Source organism: Kogia breviceps, chromosome 6 (assembly GCF_026419965.1).
Source record: "Kogia breviceps isolate mKogBre1 chromosome 6, mKogBre1 haplotype 1, whole genome shotgun sequence".
Taxonomy (NCBI): domain Eukaryota; kingdom Metazoa; phylum Chordata; class Mammalia; order Artiodactyla; family Physeteridae; genus Kogia; species Kogia breviceps.
Genome location: NC_081315.1, coordinates 10553147 through 10575513, shown reverse-complemented (window position 1 = coordinate 10575513; position 22367 = coordinate 10553147). Strand labels below are relative to the sequence as shown.

Here is a 22367-nt window from a genome sequence, read left to right as displayed (position 1 = left end):
TGGACATGAGGGCTAAGAAAAGCAACTATGAGTTAAGGGTACACTGCCATTTTCTCCTATACTTTACTAAGTAAGTACACAAATCCAGAACCATTGAGAGATGTGACGTTAGTTCATCAACACTTTGATGTGAAGTGTGAGCTATTAGGATTCATAATATCTATGTTCCTGAGAAATCACACTCAGGAACTTATTAGTAAGATGAAATTTGTAATTTATTCTGTTAATTTCTATCAATCCTGAGTGAAATTTCGAGTCATATTCTCCCTCTAACACTGCTTACAAAAGTGCCTATCCCGAGTACCTAGGAGACACCCAATAAACGATTGTTGAATGAAAAACAATGAAATGAGAAATCTCACACTTGTGATTAACAATGCTAAACCATACCTGTGAAACTTGGAAATGTAACATATGGTTCACTAAGAGTGTATGGCAGGAGAGCACCAGAGTAGCATGTCAGCTCTGTTTCAATTACATGTAGGATAAACAAATAGACTCCACAGTGCAATCACATTGTTTTCAAGAGTACCCTGGGGTCAGCTGAAAGTGGTTATCTCCACAGTCAAGATAACTAAGCTACGCAGGCAGAAACCTTGTTTTTAATTATCATGTATGCTTGTTAAAGGGCTATAAATATGCCTCCTGTATCCACAGTACTACAAAAGCCTTTACAGAAAGCAGAGATGACTTCCACCTTACCTTTCTGAACCAGATGGCTAAGGCTGTGCTAAATCAACATGTTTTCCTTTTTAAAGAGTTTCTGTATTTGATTAGTAGGTGATGATATTAGAATGCAGCACCATAATTCAGTTTTGTTCTTTATTTGGATTTTCACCAGCAGATGTAGTTGATAATAAAAATACATTTCAATCTCCATCAAGTTTAGTTAGTCTCAGAGAAAAAAAATTAAATTTATAAGACCTCAGAGTGATAGCTCAGAGGCAATACGATAAAATGAAATTCAAACTCATTCATTCTCTAAAGCAGTAATCCATAATATAACATTCAAAATGTTATCAAGACTGCCTATTGCCTTCTGGGTTTTATTTTTCTTTTCACTTTACCTTCTCTTTTGATTAAAACATAATTTTAACTGGGATCCTAGAAAATAGTCTGGGTCAGAGAGTTGGCATTAACTAACTGTGATTCTTTCTGCAAACCTCTATCCCAATCTGTTTTGCAATGAAACGAAAGTATCACTGCCTTTTTTGCACCTCTCAGATAGAGATAATCACTCAACACTGTACCTGGTGGAGATGTATGATGCGATAATGGGTATTTACAATCAACTACAGGTAAAAATACATCTTCAAAGAGATTCATGGAAAAGACCTTGACAAGTACTCTAAAATACAGGTTTCTGATAATGTTAAGATAATAATACTGAACTGGGTAAGAATTTCTAAAACTCTAATGGAAAATTGATTGATTCTTAAGTTTCTCATCCAAGAGGAAGCCAAACAAAATTTAATTACAGGAGACTGAATGAACTGATAATTATAATTTGTATGACTCCATTTAAAACAATGTTGGGTCTTTAATGATATCTTTTCCAGATTTAAAGAATCCATTTTTCTCCTCTCTTTTAATCTATTTACTACTTACAGCAATTTGTAGTTTTGTAAACAAAAGTTAAAACATTTACCTTTTTCTTCCTACCTAATCCCTCCAGAATTAAGACACACTCATTAGTTTTATTTTTCATGACAATGTATGCATTTACATAAGTTAAATAATCTTTTCTCACTGTAAGTACAAACTTAGACAAGTCCTGAGCCTGGCTTCATAACCTAAAGATACTTGAAAGATCTCATCTGAGAATCCTTATTACCAGACAATTTTAAAGAACTAAGGTTGACTTTATGGAGCCAATAAAGCCCCTTGGATATTACCAGAGCTTTAACTGAAATGTTATGTTTGAATATATGCACAGAATTAATATTCTTACTACATTTCTGTAAATAATAAATCCAAGTTTAATAAGACAAGACTTATTTTACAAATGAATCATTTTTACTGTAAATATTTTTGATAAACATGGGATGACTATGGAAAATACTGTTTCAATAGAAAGCTACAGTTTATCCATTATCAGATTTTAATCTTATTAATTGGCTTTGAGTCTTTGTTTTCAACTAGTAGAATTCAGAGAAATGGCCACACAGATTATATATGGATAACCTTCATGCCTATTGCTGTGTGGGCCACTCAAGAGTTCAATGCCAGGCCAGAAGGAAGTGGCATGATATATTCAAAGTGCTCAAAGAAAAAACAAAACAAAATGAAACAACAACAACAACAAACTTTGAAGTAAGAATAACTCTACACAGCAAGGTTATCATTCTGAATTGAAGGGGAGATAACAAGTTTTCCAGACAAGCGAAAGTTAAGAGTTAATCCTCACTAAACCAGTCCTATGAGAAATGTTAAAGCAACTTCTTTAAGCTGAAAAGAAAGGGCATTAATTAGTAAGAAAACATATGAATGTAAAAATCTCACTGGGAAAAATAAATATATAGTAAAGAAAGTGGATTAATCGTTTATAAACCTAGTCATAGAGGATAAAAGACATAATTAGTAAAAATAATTAAAATTACAAAAATTAGTTAAGGGATACACAAAAAGATGTAAAATGTGACATTAAAAACATAAAATGTTGGGGCAAAGTAAAAACAGAGTTTTAGAATGAATTCAAATGTAACTTGCTATTAACTTAAAACAGACTAAGCAAAAACAAAACAAAACAAAAAAACAGACTAAGCCTCATGGTAACCACAAAGTCAAAACCTTTAGTAAATACAAAAAAGATAATGAGAAATGACTTTAAGCATAACACTAGAGAAAGTCATCAAAACACAAGGGAAGAAAGCAGTAGAAGGAACAGAAAAGACAAAACAGAAAACACTTAACAAAATGACAGTAAGTACATACTATCAATAATTACTTTAAATATAAAGGGACTAAATTCTCCAATAAAATGACATGGAGTGGCTAAATGGATACAATATCAAGACCCATCTTTATGCTGTCTAAAAGAGAATGACATCAGATATAAGGACACACAAAGATTGAAAGCAACACAGTGGAAAAAGATGTTTCACACAAATGAAAACCAAAAGAAAGCTGGGGTAGCTATACTTATATCAGACAAAATAGACTTTAAAACAGACTGCAGTAAAAAATAAAAGTGGACATTACATAATGATAAAGGGGTCAATCCAAAGGAAGATGTAACATTTTTAACTATTTATGAACCCAACATAGGAGCACCTAAATATGTAAAGCAAATATTAAGACTCAAAGGGAAAAACTGACAGCAATACAGTAACAGGAGGAGACTTTAATATGCCACTTACGACAATGGATAGATGGCCTAGACAGAAAAACAAAGAATCACTGGTAATAAATGGCACATTAGAACTGATGGATTTAGTAGACATATATAGAACATTCCATCCAAAAGCAGTGGAATACACATTTTTCTCAAGTGCACATAGAGCATTCTCCAGGATAGATAATTTGCTAGGCCACAAAACAAGTCTCAATAAATTAAAAAATACTGAAATCATACCAAGCATCTTTTCTGACCACAATGATATGAAACTAGAAGCTAATTACAAGTAGAAAACTAGAAAAATCACAAATGTGTGGAGATTGAACAACTTGCAATTAAAAAAACAATGGGTTGATGAAGAACTCAAAGGAGAAAACAAAACCAAACCTGAGACAAGTGCAAGTGGAAGTACAACATACCAAAATCTATGAAATGCAGCAAATGCAGTTCTAAGAGGGAAGTTTATAATGATGCAAGTTTACCTCAAGAAACAAGAAAAATCTCAAATAAACCATATAAACTTATATTTAAAGGAACTAGAAAAAGAAAAACAAAGCCCAAAGTTAGTAGAAGAAATAATAAAGATCTAAGTTTACATAAATAAAATGAAGACTAAAATGACAATAGAAAAGATCAATGAAACTAAGAGCTCATTCTTTGAAAAGATAAATAAAATTGTCAAAACTTTAGCTAGAATCACTGAGTGCATTAAAATAAATTAAATCAGAAATTAAAGAGAAGAAATTACCACTGATAATCAAGAAATACAAAAGATCATAAGAAACTATTACATAAAATTATGTGCCAACAAATCGGACAACCTAGAAGAAATGGATAAATTCCTAGAAACTTATAATCTCCCAAGACTAAATCATGAAGAACAGAAAATGTGAATTGAATGATTACCAGTAAGAAGATTGAGTCAGTAATCAAAAAGCTCCCCCAAAACAAAAGCCCAGGACCACATGGCTTCACTGGTGAATTCTACAAAACATTTAAAGAAGAGTTAATAATTACACTTCTCAAATGCTTTCAAATATTTGAAGAGGAAGAAACACTTCCACACTCATTTTATGAGGCCAGCATTACCTTAATACCAAAACTAGACAAAGGCATAACACAAAAAGAAAATTACAGGACAATATATGCTAATATAACATAGATGTGAAAATCCTCAACAAAATTAGCAAATCAAATTTGACAATACATTAAAAGGATCATACACCACAATCAAGTGGAATGCATTCTAGAGATGCAAGGATGGTTCAACATCCTTAAATCAATGTGATACACCCCATTAACAAAATGAAGAATAAAAATCATGGAATTATCTCAATAGATGCAGAAAAAACATTTGACAAAATTCAACAAACATTTTTGATAAAAACTCTCAACAAAGTGGTTATAGAGGGGACATACCTCAACATAATAAAGGCCATATAGGACAAGCTCACAGGTAACATCATACTCGATGGCAAAAAACCTCAGTTTATCCCTTATTTCTTTTTATTGATGTATAGTTGATTAAACAATGTTGTGTTAGTTTCAGGTGTACAGCAAAGTGATTCAGTTATACATACATATATATCTATTTTTTCAGGATCTTTTCCCTTATAGGTTACTACAAAAATGTTTGTCTCTTAAATTCAGGAAAAAGAGAAGGATTCCACTCCCACCACTTTTATTCAACATAGTATTAGAAATCATAGCCAGACCCATTAGGAAGGAAAGAGAAATAGGCATCAGAATTGGAAAGGAAAAAGTGAAACTGTCACTGTTTGTAGACATGTTTTTATATAAAGAAAACCCTAAAGACTCCACCAAGAAACTGTGAGAACTAACAAATTTTGTAAAGTTGCAGGGGAAAAAAAATCTTTGCATTTTTCTGTACCAACGAAAAACTATCAGAAATAAAAATTACACAGACAATCCCACCTACAATTGCATCAAAAAGAATAAAATACTTAGGAATAAATGTAACCAATGATGTGAAAAATCTACACTTTGTAAGATATTAATGAAAGAAATTGAAGAGGATACACATAAATGGAGAGATATTCCATGCTTATTGATTGGAAGAATATTGAAAAATGTCAATATTACTCAAAGGAATCCCTATCAAAATTCCAATGGCATTTTTCATAGAAGTAGTATAAAGAAATCTAAAATGTCTATGGAACCACAAAACTCCCAAATAGCCAAAGCAATCTGATAATGAAGAATGAATTTGGAGGCATCATTCTTCCTGATTTCAGACCATGTTACAAAACTATAATAATCAAAACAGTGTGGTACTGGCATAAAAACAGACACAGATCAATGACATAGAACAGAGAGTCAAGAAGTATACCTAAGCATGGATGGTAAATTAATTTATAACAAAAGACACAAGCATATATAATGAGGAAAGGACAGTCTTGTCAATAAATGATGTAGGGGTTGGGACTTCCCTGGTGGTACAGTGGTTAAGAATCCACAAGCCAATGCAGGGGACATGGGTTCGATCCCTGATCTGGGAAGATCCCACTTGCCCTGGAGCATCTAAGCCCATGTGCCACAACTACTGAAGCCTGTGCACCTAGAGCCTGTGCTCTGCAACAAGAGAAGCCACCACAAAGAGAAGCTTGTGTGCAGCCAAGACCCAATGCAGCCAAAAATAAATAAAATTAAATCTTTAAAAATAAATATTGTAGGGAAAACTGGCCAGCCATGTGCAAAATAATAAAACTGTACCAGTATCTTAAACCATACACAAATGTAATCCAAAATGGATTAAAGACTTGAATGTAAAACCAGAAATCATAAAACTAGGAGAAAACATAAACAGTAAGCTTCTTGACACTACTCCTGGTGATATTTCAAACAAAATCTGACTCCAAAGACAATGGAAACAAAAGCAAAAATGAATAAATGGGACTACATCAAACTGAAAAGCTTCTGCACAGCAAACAAAACCATCAACAGAATAAAAAGGCAACCTACCTGATGAAAGAAGATATTTGAAAATCATGTACCTGATAAGTGGTTAATATCCAAAACATAAAAAGAACACAAACAACTCAATAACAAACAAATCTGATTATAAAATGGGCAGAGAAACCAAATATTTTTCCAAAGATGCCACACAAATTGCCAACAGACACATGAAAAGATGCTCAACATCATTAATCACCAGAGTAATGCAAATCAAAAAATGTGGTATCATCTCACACCTGTCAGAATGGTTATTATGAAAAGGACAAAATATAACAAGTGTTGGTGAGGATGTGGATTAAAGGGAAACCTAATGCACTGTTGGTGGGAAGGTAAATTGGTACAGCCACTATGGAAAACAGTATGGAGGGTCCCCCCAAAATTAAAAATAGTACTACTACATGATCCAGCAATTCCACTTCTAGGTACTTATTCAAAGAAAACAAAAACATTAATTTGAAAAGATATATGGACCCCTATGTTCACTGCAGCATTGTTTACAATAGCCAAGATATGGAAACTTAAGTATTCACTGACGGATAAGTATGAAAGATGTGTCATATAGATACAATGGAATACTACTCAGCCATAAAAAAGGAATTAAATCTTGCCATTTGTGATGACATGGATGGACCTTGAGGGTATTATGCTAAGTGAAATAAGTTAAAGACAAATACCGTATGATTTAACTTATATGTGGAATCTGAAAAAGAAAACAAAGGAACAAAACTCATAGATACAGGCAATAGATTGATGACTGCAAGAGGGGAGGGTGGTTGGGGGTGGGAGAAATGGGTGAAAGGGATCAAGGAATACAAATTTTAGTTATAAAATAAATAAGTCATTGGGACATAAGGTACATCATGTTGACTACAATCAATGATATTGTATTGCGAATTTGAAAGCTGTTAAGAAAGTCTTAAAAGTTCTCATCACAAGAAAAAAAATTCGTAACTTTATATGGTGATAGATGGTAACTAAATGTATTGTGGTGATCTCTTCACAATGTATACAAATGTCAAATCATTATGTTTTTACACCCAAAACTAATATAATGTTGTATGTAAATTAAACTTCAATTAAATAAAAAATTCCTCAAGTTCATCTTGTCCTAAATAATCATGGGGATATGTGATTGCAAACACAGCAAGCACCTTAGTAAATAAATAAAAGTAGGACTTCTCTGGTGGCACAGTGATTAAGAATCCGCCTGCCAATACAAGGGACACATGTTCGATCCCTGGTCCAGGAAGATCCCACAGGCCATGGAGCAACTAAGGCCATGTGCCACAACTACTGAGCCTGCATGCCACAACTACTGAAGCCTGCGTGCCTAGAGCCCATGCTCCACAATGAGAAGCCATTGCAGTGAGAAGCCCGCACACCGCAATGAAGAGTAAGCCCCCACTTGCAGCAACTAAAGAAAGTCCGCATGAAGTTAATGAAGACCCAATGCAGCCAAAAATAAATAAAATATAAATATATTTATTTTAAAAATAAAATAAAAGTAGATAGACTTCAAATGGTAAAATTTGAATCTGATTATAACCCATTTAGGTTATTTAGTTGATTACACCCTGGCTTCAGGGACTCTCTACTCTGGGGAATTTTTTAATCCTTGTCTGTTATTTTCCTTATATTGAACATATTAACTTCTCTAGTGCATTGTGTTCTCTCAAAGATTTTAAGTGTCTTTCAGCAGCCACTCCCATATCAAATGATATCCATCAGGATTAGAAAACTTGAAGAGCTCAGTGATCTTACCACCCAAGTCTATGACGATAATGCAATTGTTGCTAACAGCAACTAATGACCTTCCTTCCTGATGACTCAACTGGTGAAAACAACAAATAAATGATTTTCTGGCATCAATAGTGGTAAGCAAGAGTCACGCCATACTACCTGGTCATACTCTCAGCCTACTAAAAGAATGGCCAAAAGTGGGAATTATTAAATCAGATACAAAATGGAGACTGGACTTGAGAATTCCCTGAGCAGACAAAACCATTCAAGTCACATAAGCAAACTAAATCTAACTAAAGCTGACTTCATGAATGTAATCAAAACTTGACTTGGGTTATTTCCTGTAAATGACTCTGACAATCATAAAAGAAACAAGTCGTCTTCCTAAAAGTGGTATGAGATAATCAATTTAACCAATCCCCTGCCTTCTAGAAGCACCCATTGTAATAGTCAATCATTATAAACAGTAAACAACGTGCTCACTTCCACTTTTAAGTCACCCGGTTACATCATGCCCCTAAGCTTCATATTAGTCTTCGATTTTGAAGGCACCCAGTTTGCAAATTGCTCTTACATGCACAATAACCTCTTACTAAATACTCAATGATTTGGTGGTTTTCATTTTTCTATTTCTGCTTTTCTGATATTTCTAATGCATAAAAATTGCTTAAGAATGTCAATCTATATTTTAAAACTTAGAAAATTAATTACTGACAAACATTAGGGATTAGTATCTTCCCATAAGGGATTAATATCTTTCCATAATTTGTATATTTAAAAATTCTATTGATACAATTCAAAACTGTGACAGGAATACATAGAATAATACTTCTAGTATTTACAAATTTTCTTTTAATTTTGTATGATATAAACAAGTATAAATGTGAATAAAATATTGAGAATACAAAATATATATTCCTAACATTTTGATTAATCCTCTCTTTCACCTTACATAATTATTTTCTATATCCTGAATATGAATTTGGAAAAGATATGTCTAAAATAATGAGAATCCTAATTTCATATATATACAAATATATATTATTATTAGACTAAAGCTAAAGTAAATGATAGCTTTGGTAATGCAAACTACCATACTGATATAATGAATGTTGACCTAACTTTTACTTATAATACAAATAGCTTGATTCAATTAGTATATTGGAATCAACAAATTAATTATAGACTGGAAGGAAATAATACCAAGGATTTCACTTTATATTCAAACAGTAAAAAGAAGGCATGCAGAACAATGTAGCTTGATTTGTTTACAAATTAAAGTTTCAATAGATAATTTTCTCATTAAAGAAAAATGTATATTGTGTATTGTGGGAATTGAAGGTGATTGTTGTTTGCATCATAAAAGTTGAAAATATAATACATGACTTAGCAGATAATTTGGTAAGGCTTTAACATTAAATAAGAGGGGAAAAATTAAAGGAAATCTATTTGTTTCAGTTGATGCAAACTATCTCTTTCTGAATCAAGCATAGCATATTGTTTGGGAACAAGACAGACATTTTTGTTCACACATTTAAAATATTATACTTGTCACTTAAAATCTCTAGAGATACTTCCAGGGGAAAAATGTGCTTAATGATAAGGTTTAAGGAGGTAAATGACTAAAAAATGTTGGTGGAATAGCACTGTCACTATGAATTATTCTGACAAGTACACTAATGATACTTAGAATAAAGTAGCCCAGAAATAAACTCTCTTATAGATATGGGTATGATCATTTATTTTAAAATAGTTAAAACAAGCTAGAATATTACTGTGGCAACATCAACAAACACTAGGCAACTCAGTAGATTGTTGATTATAAAAAGAAATGTTTTACTAAAAATAGAAATATTTCAAAATCTAGTGAAATGACTGAAATATATCTGAAGAATATTGTACAAGTAATATATGTATGTCATATGTCAAAAATTGAGACAGCATCATATACACACAACATTTTACAGAGGGATATTCACTTACAGAATTAGAAATTTTTGAATTAGGTTTTTCTGCAAACTATGATAGAATCAAATGATGTTTATGTCAGCATACTTACCAAATAGTAATTTTCACATTTTAATTAAAACCAGCTTATTTCAGAGAAAAGAAGAAAGATGTAATAGTAGTTATTGGTGCTGTGTGCCAGTTTTTCATGGTTTTCCCACTTCTGGGCATACGACTGATTTGTCCTCCCTGCCCTTTGGATTTTACTAGCTGTGACTATACAACTTAATTTATTTTGACCAATGAAATGGGAGAAGTGTCACATGACATTTCTGAGTGGAAGTTTAAGACCCAGTGTCAATTTATGACACTTGTTCTCTCATAGGCTGCAACATAACAGATGAAAATTGTTTCATCAACCTGAGTCTTACAGTGAAGGCGGAGAGCTGTCTGTTGGCCAGCAATAGACATGAGCAATAAAGAAACAAAAGATACTGAAGTCACTAAAATTTGGAATTGTTTCTGCAGCATAACCATGGATTCAGTTTATTGCATTCTATTGGGGGCACCATATAGTGAAGTGATTAGGGGGTGAATTCTGGAATCAAGACCACTAGGATTCATAACCCAGCTCTCTCACCACTCGTATGATATCACTTTGGGAATTTTACATCACCTTGCTGTGACTTAATATCCTCCTCTGTAAAATGAGAATAATAGAATCTATCTTGTTTTTGTTTAAGATTACATGAGACAACACATAAAGCATTTAGAATATTGCTTGGCACACAGTAGCACCTAATAAACATTAGCCATTATTCTCTCCACCGGGAACTACAGTACCTTTCATTTGCTTATGTTTATAATACTAGTATGATTATTCATAATTATAATTGCTCTGAAAAAAAATAATAAAAAAGACCAGTACTTTAAACAGCAACTTTATCAGATTTTAAAATACTGATCTTTGTTTATGGAACCTAGAAGAAATGGATAAATTTCTAGAAACAAACAATCTTCCAAGACTGAATCAGGAAGAAGTAGCTAATCTGAACAGATAAATCATTAGTAGTGAAATTAAATAAGTAATCAAAAAACTCCCAACAAATAGAAGTCCAGGACTGAATGGCTTCACAGGGTAATTATACCAAGCATATAAAGAAGAGCTAATACCTATCCTTCTCAAATTATTCCAAAAAACTGAAAATAAGGGAATACTTCCAAATTCATTCCATAAGACCATTACCCAGACAACAAACCGATACCAAAACCAAACATTAAAAAAAAAAGAAAATTATAGGCCAATATCTCTAATGAATACAGATGCAAAAATCCTCAAAAAATTATTAGCAAACTGAATTCAACAATATATAAAAAGGATCATGCACCATGATCAAGTGGGATTTACCCCAGGGATGCAAGGATAGTTCATTATCTAAAAATCAATCAATGTGATACACAACATTAAAAAAGAAAGAATAAAAATCACAAGATCATTGCAATAGGTGCATAAAAATTGATAACATTAAACATTTATTCATGAGAAAAAGTCTTATCAAAGTTGTTACAGAGAGAACATATCTCAACATAAAAAAAGCCATATGTGACAAACCCACAGCTAACATCATACTTAATGGGGAAAAGCAAAGCTTTTCCTTTACAATCAGAACAAAACAAAAATGCCCACTCCCGCCACTTTCACTTACATAGTATTGAAAGTCCTAGCCACAGCAATCAGACAAGGAAAAAAAGAGGCAACCAAATTGTAAGGTAATAAGTAAAACTGTCACTAATTGTAGATGGCCTCATACTGTATGATGTCATTAGAGTTTTCTAAAACCCTAATGTCTCCACTGAAAAACTATTAGAACAAATGAATTCAGTAAAGTTGCAGGATATAAGATTAATATACAGAAATCTGTTGCTTTTCTATACGCTAATAATGAACTATCAGAAAGAAAAAGCAGGAGAACAATCCTGCTTAAAATTGCATCAAAAAGAACAAAATATGTAGGAATAAACTTAACCAAGGAGGTGAAGGATCTATACTTTGTAAATCTTAAAACACTGATGAAGGAAACTGAAGATGATGTAAAGTAATGGAAATATATCCCATGTTCATAGGTTAGAAGAATTATTATTATTAAAACAGCCATACTACCCAAAGCAAGATACAGAATTAGTGCAATCTCTATGAAAATATTCATGACATTTTTCACAGGACTAGAACAAATAATACTAAAATTTATATGAAACCACAAATAACCCTAAACTACAAAAGCAATCTTGACAAAAAAGAACAAAGCTTGAGGCATCATGCTCGTGGACTTCATACTATACTACAGAGCTACAGAAATCAAAACAGTATAGTAGTGGCACAGAAACAGACCCATAGATACATGGAACAGAATACAGAGCCCAGAAATAAACCCACACACTTACAGTCAATTAGTCTACAGCAAAGAAGGCAAAAGTACACAATGGAGAAAAGACAGTCTTGCTAATAAGTGATGCTGGGAAAACTGGGCAGCTGCATGTAAAAGAACAAAATTAGAACATTTTCTCATACTATATACAAAAAAAAACTGAAAATGGATTAAAGACCTAACTATGAACCAGAAATCATAAAAATCCTAAAAGAAAACATAGGCAGAACACTCTTTGATACAAATCACAGCAATATTTTCTTGGATCTGTCTCCTAAAGTAAAGGAAACAAAAGCAAAAATAAACAAATGGGCCTAATTAAACTTAAAAAGGTTTTGCATAGCAAAGGAAACCATGGACAAAATAGAAAGACAACCTACTGAATGGGAGAAAATACCTGCAAATGATGACCAATAAGGGATTAATATGAAAAATACATAAGCAACTCATACAACTTAATACCAAAAAAAAAAAAAACTGAATAAAAATAGGCAGAAGACCTGAATAGACATTTTTACAGAGAAGACATACAGATGACCAATAGGCAATGAAAATGAAAAATGCTCAACATTACTAATCATCAGAGAAATGCAAATGAAAACCACAATGAGTTATCACCTCATACCAGCTAGAATGGCATCATCAAGAAAACCCACAAATAACAAATGTTGGTGAGATGTGGAGAAAAGGGAACCCTAGTACACTGTGGGTGGGAATGTAAATTAGTGCAGCCAACATGGATGTACGGAGGTTCCTCAAGAAACTAAAAATAGAACTACCATATTTTACAGCAATTTCACTCCTGGGTATATATCCAAAGAAAATGAAAACACTATTCAAAAAGATGCATACATCCCAAAGTTCACAGAAGCATTATTTACAATAGCCAAGATATGGAAGCAACCTAAGTGTCCATCAGCAGACGAATCAATAAAGAATATGTGATAGATGTGTGTATGTGTATATATATATATATATATATATATATATAATGGAATATTACTCAGACTGAGAAGGACAAATACCATACGATATCACTTATATGTGTAATCTAAAAAAAAACAAAAAACAAAAAAAAACACCAGTGAATATAACAAAAAAGAAACAGACTTACAGATACAGAGAACAAACTAGTGGTTACCAGTGGGGAGAGGGAAGGGGAAGGGGCAAGATAAGGGTAAGGGATTAAGAGCTACAAACTATTATGTATAGCTTGTAAGCTACAAGGATATATTGTACAGGACAGGGAATACAGCCAATATTTGGCAGTAATTTTAAACGGAGTTTATCCCGTAAAGCATCGAATCAGTATGGTGTATGGTGTATGGTGTACACTTCAAACTAAGATAAGATGGTAAATCAGCTATACTTCAATTAAAAAATTAAAAAGAAATAATAATAAAGTGCAGGCTCTAGATCCAGAGGGCCTATGCTTAAACACAGCCTACTAACTTTGTAGTAATGTAATTTGGTACACATTTCTTAACTTCTCTATATTTCAGCTTTCTTGCTTGAAAAATGCTGTCATGTAACAGTAGCTCCCTCATAGGCTTTTGTGAAGAATTAATACTTAAAACATGTAAAGCCTTTAAAACAGCACTTGACACATAGTAAAATAAAAAATTGGTAGCCATAATTAAATGGCAGAATGATTTAGAGTAGAATTTAATTATGCCTGGAGAATCCTGGGAATATGGAACGTGGTTTCCTCTTCATGTGAACAAGTTAAGAGAAAAGAAAGAGCTCTATAGGTTAGGGGATTGATGTGAGTAAAGGCACTAAGACTTGGTAGAAAGAACACAGTCTGTTTGTGGAACAACAGCAGAACGGATAAATCAGGCTGCAGATATTGGATTCAGTTTTTCTTATATGTGTTTTCTCTTAGAGGAATTTTTCTAGTGTACTTTTTATATATACCAAATGGATGAAAATACAAAAGAACAGAGATTTTAAATAAATAAACCCACATCCCAAATATTTTAAAACTAGACATTTTATATTCAATAAAATACATAATGAGGTATATAGTATAACTGAAAGAAGAAAACAAAGAATTTACTCTATTCCAATTAGTTGAATGGATTATCGTTCCAACAGGAGTAATTCTGTATAAATAGCAAATGGAAACAAAGAATAAAACAAGTATTTATAACTTTAACTATGACATATAAATTTAAATAAACTGACCATCTCTTATGTAGTATATTACAGCATACATCAATTAACAAAAACTCTATTTTAAGGAATTTTAATTTTTTCCAATTGAATCACAAATTTCTTGACTTTCAAAAACTGCAATTCACAAAAGCTTGCCTTAAGTGAAAAATAAAGGGAAACAAGGATAATCTTCAGGAAAAGCAATCTCCTAACTCTTGCCTCAAATTGTTTTGAAACATTGAAAACAAAGAAGAGAAGCCCAAAACAAGTGCAATTTTGGTCATATAAACTTTCTATAAGGTCTTTTCCTTTCAATTAAAGAGAAATGAAAAATCCAGGACACTGGGTTTCTCATTCCACTCCAATACAATATCACTTTCAGAATGAACTGTGGAAATGGAGCAGGTGAGGAGGGGGAGTTAAAGCAACTGGCTTTTCTCCACGGGAAGTAAAAGAAGGGAGGTAACCTCTTCTCACCTTGCCAACATAAAAACTAGATCTCCAGGAAAATAAACTAGTAATAGCTGCTGGAAGGAGGGTCCTTATCAATGGAAATTATAACAGTATGCCCCTGGTTAAGGACTGATTTGAGTAAATCAACTTAGAATCTTTATGAACATGGCTTCCTGAAGAATGTCATATTGGTGGGATATAAAATGAAGATACTTCATGAATGAAACATTTCTCCCACTGTGTGAGGTAAGCCCACAAAATCTCACTTGGAAATCTGATCTCTTAGTTTGAATCGGAGAGTGGATTCCAAAGTGGGATAAAAGAACTGGGAGAGCCGTGCCCAACATGGCAGACCTCTTCCCTCTTTCACTGGAGCGTGATGGCCAGTACCTTTGAAATGATTAGTATAAGCTTGATATTGGCTAAGATCTATGATTTGTGTGAGTCTTATTTGATCATCTGATCCTTTGTGCTCGCTCACCAGATATTGCATATTTTTACTTACGCTGTATTTGCATTACTAAAACAGAACAGTTAGATTTTCAGAGATTACTCATTGATTTTCAGGATCCTATTCTTCAAACGAATGTGGCTACAACCAAAACGGCAGTATGATGATAAAGATCTCCAAAAAATCATAAAGTCGTATAAAAATTGTACTAGTAATATAAATTAAACCCTGAAGCTACATTAACACAGTAACTTCTTAAAACATATATAAACCATGATGCAGAGAAAATTAAAATCCGTGTAGCATATTTACTGCCAAACAAAGTTACTTGTTCTTTCAAGTTTACTCTGGTATTCTTAGTGGAAAAAATGTACATATAAATCTCTTTCCAGGTCAAAAATCTTGCCAACTTTATGAAGAAGAAATCTTCCATGAAGAGCCTGAGTAAAAAGGCATGATATTTATTCACTCTCCCTGGTCATTATATTCAAAATGTATTATAATACACAAGGCTTCCAGACTATTTATCAAAGTTTAAGCTACTGGCTGTTCTACTTTATAGGGCTGAGGGAACACTTCTTTCATCTTTTAAGTCTTATATATATATTTTAAATTGGAAGCTTAAAAAAAAATCTAAACTAAATCTTAAGGGGAAGTATGCAACAATCATTTTACCCCTGCTTTGTCATTTTTCTCCATCAGAATCTGCTTTGCATTTACATTTGTCACTGCTCTTTCCCTCTCTTTCCTAGGAATACTCATGCTACTTCATCAAATTTCCTCCTCTTTAAAAAAGGAAATTGGTAAGAAGATAATTTAAAATAAGGGTTTCCTTATTTCATATATGTGTATGTGTATACAATCTGACCATGATGTTTATAAATTAAGGATGCAACAAATAGTTTTCAGGTATTAGGAACATTTAGCAGAAAATATTTTATTATCATTTGATCCTCCTGTTCATCAACCTCCTATATGTATATCAATATACAGCATTCAAAGAGGAGAAGAGAAAAGCTTTCACAAAATAGAGTTAAAAGAACACCCAATAAATATACTCAAGATGTTTGGTTTGTAGTAAAAAATAAAGTATGAAAAGTGCTAACATCTCTTATTTTTTCTCCATTTTACAGCCTATCCTACTCTACTCCATTGTAATTAATGGTATAAATGTATTATGCAAATTTAGATACCCAACAGACATCACTTGGAAGGCATGGGAAATTCTAACAGTTCTTAATGCTTATTAATATCAAGAATAACAGTTCTTTTCAATGGAGGATATGTATGTCAAACTATCATTGACATGTGGACTTGTGTCAACTACATACCTCAAATGAAACTGATGTGTACGTGCCAGCAAATCATAATGGCGATTATGTTGCCCCAAAAAGCACCAAGACAAAGATTTCTTTTAGAAAGAGTGATTAGATGTAAGAAATTAAGATATGATAGAACTGCATTTACAGAGTCCTGTGTGAACATACAGGCACAAAACACAAAATCATGAAAAGCATCCTGTTGTTAAATTTGGACTTTCCTGCCTCTAGCAGCAAGTTAAATATGGAAAAGTACATTTTGTTTTCTAAATAAACAAATATTTTAAACAATATCAAATTTAGGTAATTATGGAAAATAGCAATTTTGAAAACTTTAGCAGGGAAGTTTTTATGTGTGCCATAATAAAAATCACATGTGCATAGTAACATATACTTACTTTAGAGTCTTCATTAAAAAATCATTTAAAACACAGCTATATGTCATAAATCTAACCAAGAATGATAAGTGACATGTTTAAAAATATTATAAATAACAACATTTAACATGCATACATTTCAGGGAATGAAAAATTAAATTTTCAAAATGATTCAAGATATAAATAAAATATGTGTTAATAACTGTTAAAACATCTAGCAAAACTGTTCCTGGTTTTCCTTCTAAGCACTTCTTTATATTTGAAAAAATAATTATTAATATTATAAAATAAATTCCTTAGCTCATATATTATACAGCTTAGACAGGTATTCACATAGTAAATCTATATCATCACCATTAAGCCTAGACTATAATGGAGATTTAAGATAAACTCAACCTTTAATAATATATAATGCATGTATAATACACAAGTGTGTATATATTCGCATATGTAATCCATGTATAATTTGTATTGAATTTTGCAATCATGCAGTCCACCAGTATTCTGAAATCAGAAAAACAAAACAAAATCCTGACTTTTGATCTGAAACACGTACACACAATCTAGAATTTTAATGTCTGTTAGAAAAGGTACATGAACTTGACAAAGTCACTCAACCTCTTCAAATTCCACTTCACTTATTTGGAAAATAAATATAATTAAGCTTGTTCATCTCTTATTTTTAGTTAATTATTGTCAGCGTATTTCAGACAGATATGGAGGCATAATAGTATAGCATAATGCTCCTTTCATCAATAAATACTGATGCTGCACTATTTGCAGCTGTCAGATATACCTTTATGCTTCTTGCTACTTCTCTGAGAAACAATCATCAATCTCAGTTTTGTTACAGCTTGGAATACAGTGCAGTAATTATAATGGTTCTTGCACATTTTTCTAAAAACTAACCATGCCATTAATCTCTATTTTTAATTCACGTTTAATATAATCGAAGAAATGTAAAACATTTTAATAGTTAAACGGACAAACTACATAATAAACATTTCTGGAGAGCCTGAATATATTTCACCATGAAAGTAAAATTATTAACCTAGAAACATGTTCAATGATGTATATTCAGCACAATCCCATTAAAAAAGAAAAACTACATGAAAGAATTAAAAAAAAAAAAAAGGGGGGGGAGGTTCTGAGGAAGTAGCCTGAAATGTCTTACTGGTGTTACAGAGCAATCATAAAATGGTAGCTTTTCAGGTTAGGTGGCTTTTTTGTCTGTATTGACAATTTTTGCTACATTGCTTTTGAGGAAAGAAATACCTTTCTTTATTGACTTAATCTATTTGCTAAAACATTTCTTTTTTCCATTACATCCTAGTCAAAATATCTTTAATTGAATTCTTCTTCAAAATGATATTGACCATTCAAGCTGATAAAAATCTTTATCAAAGGAGTGCTTTATTGCAGGTAATAGAATTTCTTACATTATCTACATTTAAGGGTTTCAAATGTTAAAATAAGACAATAAATAGAAAGAGATAAGAACAGAATAAAAGAATAAACTCTAGAAAACTGTTAGAGAACCAAAAATGTTTTCGTATCTTGAATCATAAAAGGATGTTTTAAGCAGCAAAGTCAACAAGGACACATACAATGTTTTCAAGTAAATAAATATATTTACAGTTTTATTTTAATACCATGGTTTAAACCCAACATTTGATCATGCATATTATATGTTACATAATAATTCAAATAATTTAAGAAATTTTATAGCGTTTCTAAATGTTACCATCATTAACCATGATTATTTCATTTCCTGTTTAAAAAATATAGGGAATTCAGTAAAAGCTGCTTTCCTCTCCTTAGCTCTATGGCTCTTCTGTTGTCCTGCACCACAACACTGAGACATCCTTTGGGTTCTGTCACTTATCCTTGCAATAAACTACAACACTCAAGAGTGCCTTGTTGCTACCCAGCTATTTGATAGTTAAAGTGAGCTATTACAGAAAGGTAATGAACAAGGACACACAGAAATCAGGCAGTGACGCCAAGCCCAGGAGACAGGTTCTTTTTTTATGACACATTCAACAAACTTCCCTCAATATGAGGTCAATAGCCAAAAAAACTTTCTTCCACTTATTTAGAAATAGAAGTAAGTGTTTTTACTTTCTACAGTTAGAATAAGACTCTTCATGATTTATTTTGTTTGAAGACATACTGTTTTCATCTTTTGATCTCAATGCAAGGGAAAAACAGAGATAACTTAGTTCTTTGGTAAGAACTGTCACACTAGGATGGGGAAAACTAGAAGCACTGTTTTGAAACTTACTTAATGTGCATAGAATATATGGTGAAATTAAACAGACTATAACCAGAGAGACAAATGACATGGATGAGAAGGTTGAACAAAAAATATGTCCTGCCAAGTGGAATATTACACTTCAGAATAGCTGCATATAGAGACAATTTAAAAATAAGTCTATTTTTGTTTTAAAAATACAGTAAGGTGGGAATATGTTAGCTTAGTCTACATCCATTAATATTTTATGCAATTGTGTACAAATGCAAAAAGTGTGAAATATCTGGAATGGAAACATTTCTGTATTACATACTCTGAGAAACAGCTAACACATGAAATAATGGAAAACTGATTTCATATTTAGCATGTCAGATTTGTGATACATTTCTTATCAAATAATGATTTAACCTAGGTTGAAATATGTACTGGTTTAAATAAACCTTCAGTGCATGTAGGATTCCACAGGGCCTTGAAGAGAAGAAAACAAAAATAAACAAATGAATGACATCAAATTAATAAAATGAAAGGAAATTTTACTTAATATGAAGATGTAAAATGTTTAAACACAAATTAAAAAAACACAGACCAACATACCAACATAAGTCTATTCTATTTATGACTTTCTAAGTAAAAATTGCTATTAAAACTTAATAAAAGTATTTATATTAGTAATGTTTCCAGGCTCCCAACTTCCAATTAAATACCTTACTACCAAAAGCAAGGTGAAGGATTGAAGACCAATTAGCAAAATTTTATTTCTCTGGTTTTGTAAGTGGAGTAAAAAAACGAGTTTTCCTCAACTTTTTATGTATTCTTCATTTCCGAAAAACTAAATGATTAATAGGTAAGTCCATCCGGCTCTCCTTTTTGTAAATCATCCTGAACACAAAAAGCTCCAAAAGAATTTTCAATTTGTTGCAATTATTATTATTTTGAAATCTCTATACTTTCTTGCAGTTTTATGTGATAGGAAATTAAAACATTTCAAAATACTTCACCTTTAAAAAAAGGAATTCCTTGTCCAGGTAATGTGTATAAAAAGAAATATAGGATCCAAGAAGTAGAGAATATGGCAGCTGCCTCCAAGGCATGTAGAATTCGGTTGGAGAGATAGAAATGAATATAGTAAAGATGAGCCGTACTACAAGACAGCAAGTTCTATGTCAACACATAGAAGCTATACATGTCAATATATAGAACCGATAACAATATCTAGTACTGACAGCTACAGGATAGGTGATATAGGACCAGTAACTGCTGAAATTGTTCTATAGAAAGAGAGATCACTCCCAGTTTGAGTGGCCAAATCAAATGGGAGTGGAACTGGGCCTAAAAAGAGAGATACATCGAGGGGTATTCTAAATGAAACAGTTAAAAACAAAACAAACAAACCAAAACACTAAACAACAACGGAGACAAGAAATAGCAATTTGTGTTGGAGCAGCTTAAGTGGAATAAAAGGTTTATGTTTGGTAACAGTTAGAGCTAAAATTGCATAAGTAGGGAAGGATGTAATTTTAGCAGCTATGACGCTAGTTTGAGGAATGTGGATTTCATCCTTTAAGCCTCAGTGAGCCATTAAGAGAGTTTTAAAGTAGAAATACAACAGTGTAAGCTGTGTGTTTGTGATTATTTCTTTTAGATTTATCTGTGGTGCATATATAGATTAGATATATAGATTAGAATGTGTAGAAACTTTAAGTAGGAAACCAAGGCCGAAACTAATGTGAGTCAGTCCTGAAGCAGCAAGCAGTACTGGAAGGTGACTGTTCTTCATAATCTGATTTTTCCTGTTAAGAGGCTTGTTCCAGTTTTGTGAACAGCTGACCCATCACTCAGGTTACAGCTCAAAAGCAACATCCTCAGGTCTTCCATGATGAGTCCTTTCTAGACACAAGTATTCCCTACTTCACCTGACATCATCTCTTAATCTCATCTTTCTGCTTATTTACATCGTGGCCCTCATCACTGTGTGAAATTCTCTTACCAATTTCTTCATTTCGAATTGATTTTCTGTCCTCATCCACTAGAATATGAGGTTCACGAAGAAAGAAAACCTGTCTATTTCTTGTTCACTGCTACAATCTCAGTGCCTGGAATACCTTTCTTTACTTTTATTTTTAAAATGACTGTATTAAGGAAAAAGGGTATATCTTGAGATGAAAGGAAACTCAGGGCTATACTTGTATGTTGTACCCAGAAGCACATACATATTTGCCAACCAAACATGTTCTTTAAAAAAAAAGCCTTCAGAATCATTAAGGCTAACAAACAGTTAATAGATACTCAGCGATTGGTTACCTGTTTCCCAAATGCTAGTTGAATGAATGTAAAAAGACAGAGGAAATAAATTTTAGAAATCTAGAATGTGTGTTCCTGTGGTGTATTTTGACCCCTGACATTCATGTTTTTAATAAAGCTCTAATACAGATTCACCTTTTAATATTTTAAAAAGTGTTAGTAAAAATGAAGGGAATAATATAATAGATTGAATATATTCAGAGACACAAATGTCATAAAGTATACGATCCTAAAATTTCTCTTACTATGAAAGTTTATAATATTCTAATACTTGTCATGTAGTGAGGACAAAAAGTCCCAATACTTCTCTGTCCTTTTTAGCTAGTATAACATGAAGCAGGGGAGGGGAAATTACCAGGAAATAGTAAAGCTCAACTAATGAGAATAAATGGTTCCCCTTAACTAGTCTGTAGAGACAACAGTAATTTGAAAAATAGGGTACTTTTTTATGATTAACCACTCTGGGGATATTGATATTGTAATGGCTCTACACCTTCATTGTTTCACTTATTAATACAGTCTAGAGATTATTCCATTCCAGAACATTAAGATTTCCTCTTTTTGCAGAGGGAGGGCGCTCTACAGCCCCCATTTTGTGAATGAGCCATTAGGACTAAACAGTCCCCTGT

At 32.4% G+C, this 22367-nt stretch overlaps 1 protein-coding gene across 10 annotated transcripts in view; it reads right to left on the bottom strand.

Moving 5' to 3' along the window:
• CCSER1 (coiled-coil serine rich protein 1) overlaps nt 1-22367 on the bottom strand; it is a 1267249-nt gene that overhangs the window by 533439 nt on the left and 711443 nt on the right. Inside the window, exon 10 of one of the 10 annotated variants that reach the window (XM_059067353.2) lies at nt 18574-19905. The exons of 8 other annotated variants lie outside the window; for them this stretch is intronic. In XM_059067353.2, the coding sequence (XP_058923336.1) occupies nt 19846-19905 (60 nt within the window). In that variant the 3' untranslated portion in view covers nt 18574-19845. Of the gene's footprint in view, nt 1-18573; nt 19906-22367 lie in introns of those variants that run through there. One more of the 10 variants, XM_059067348.2, reaches the window with a different exon arrangement.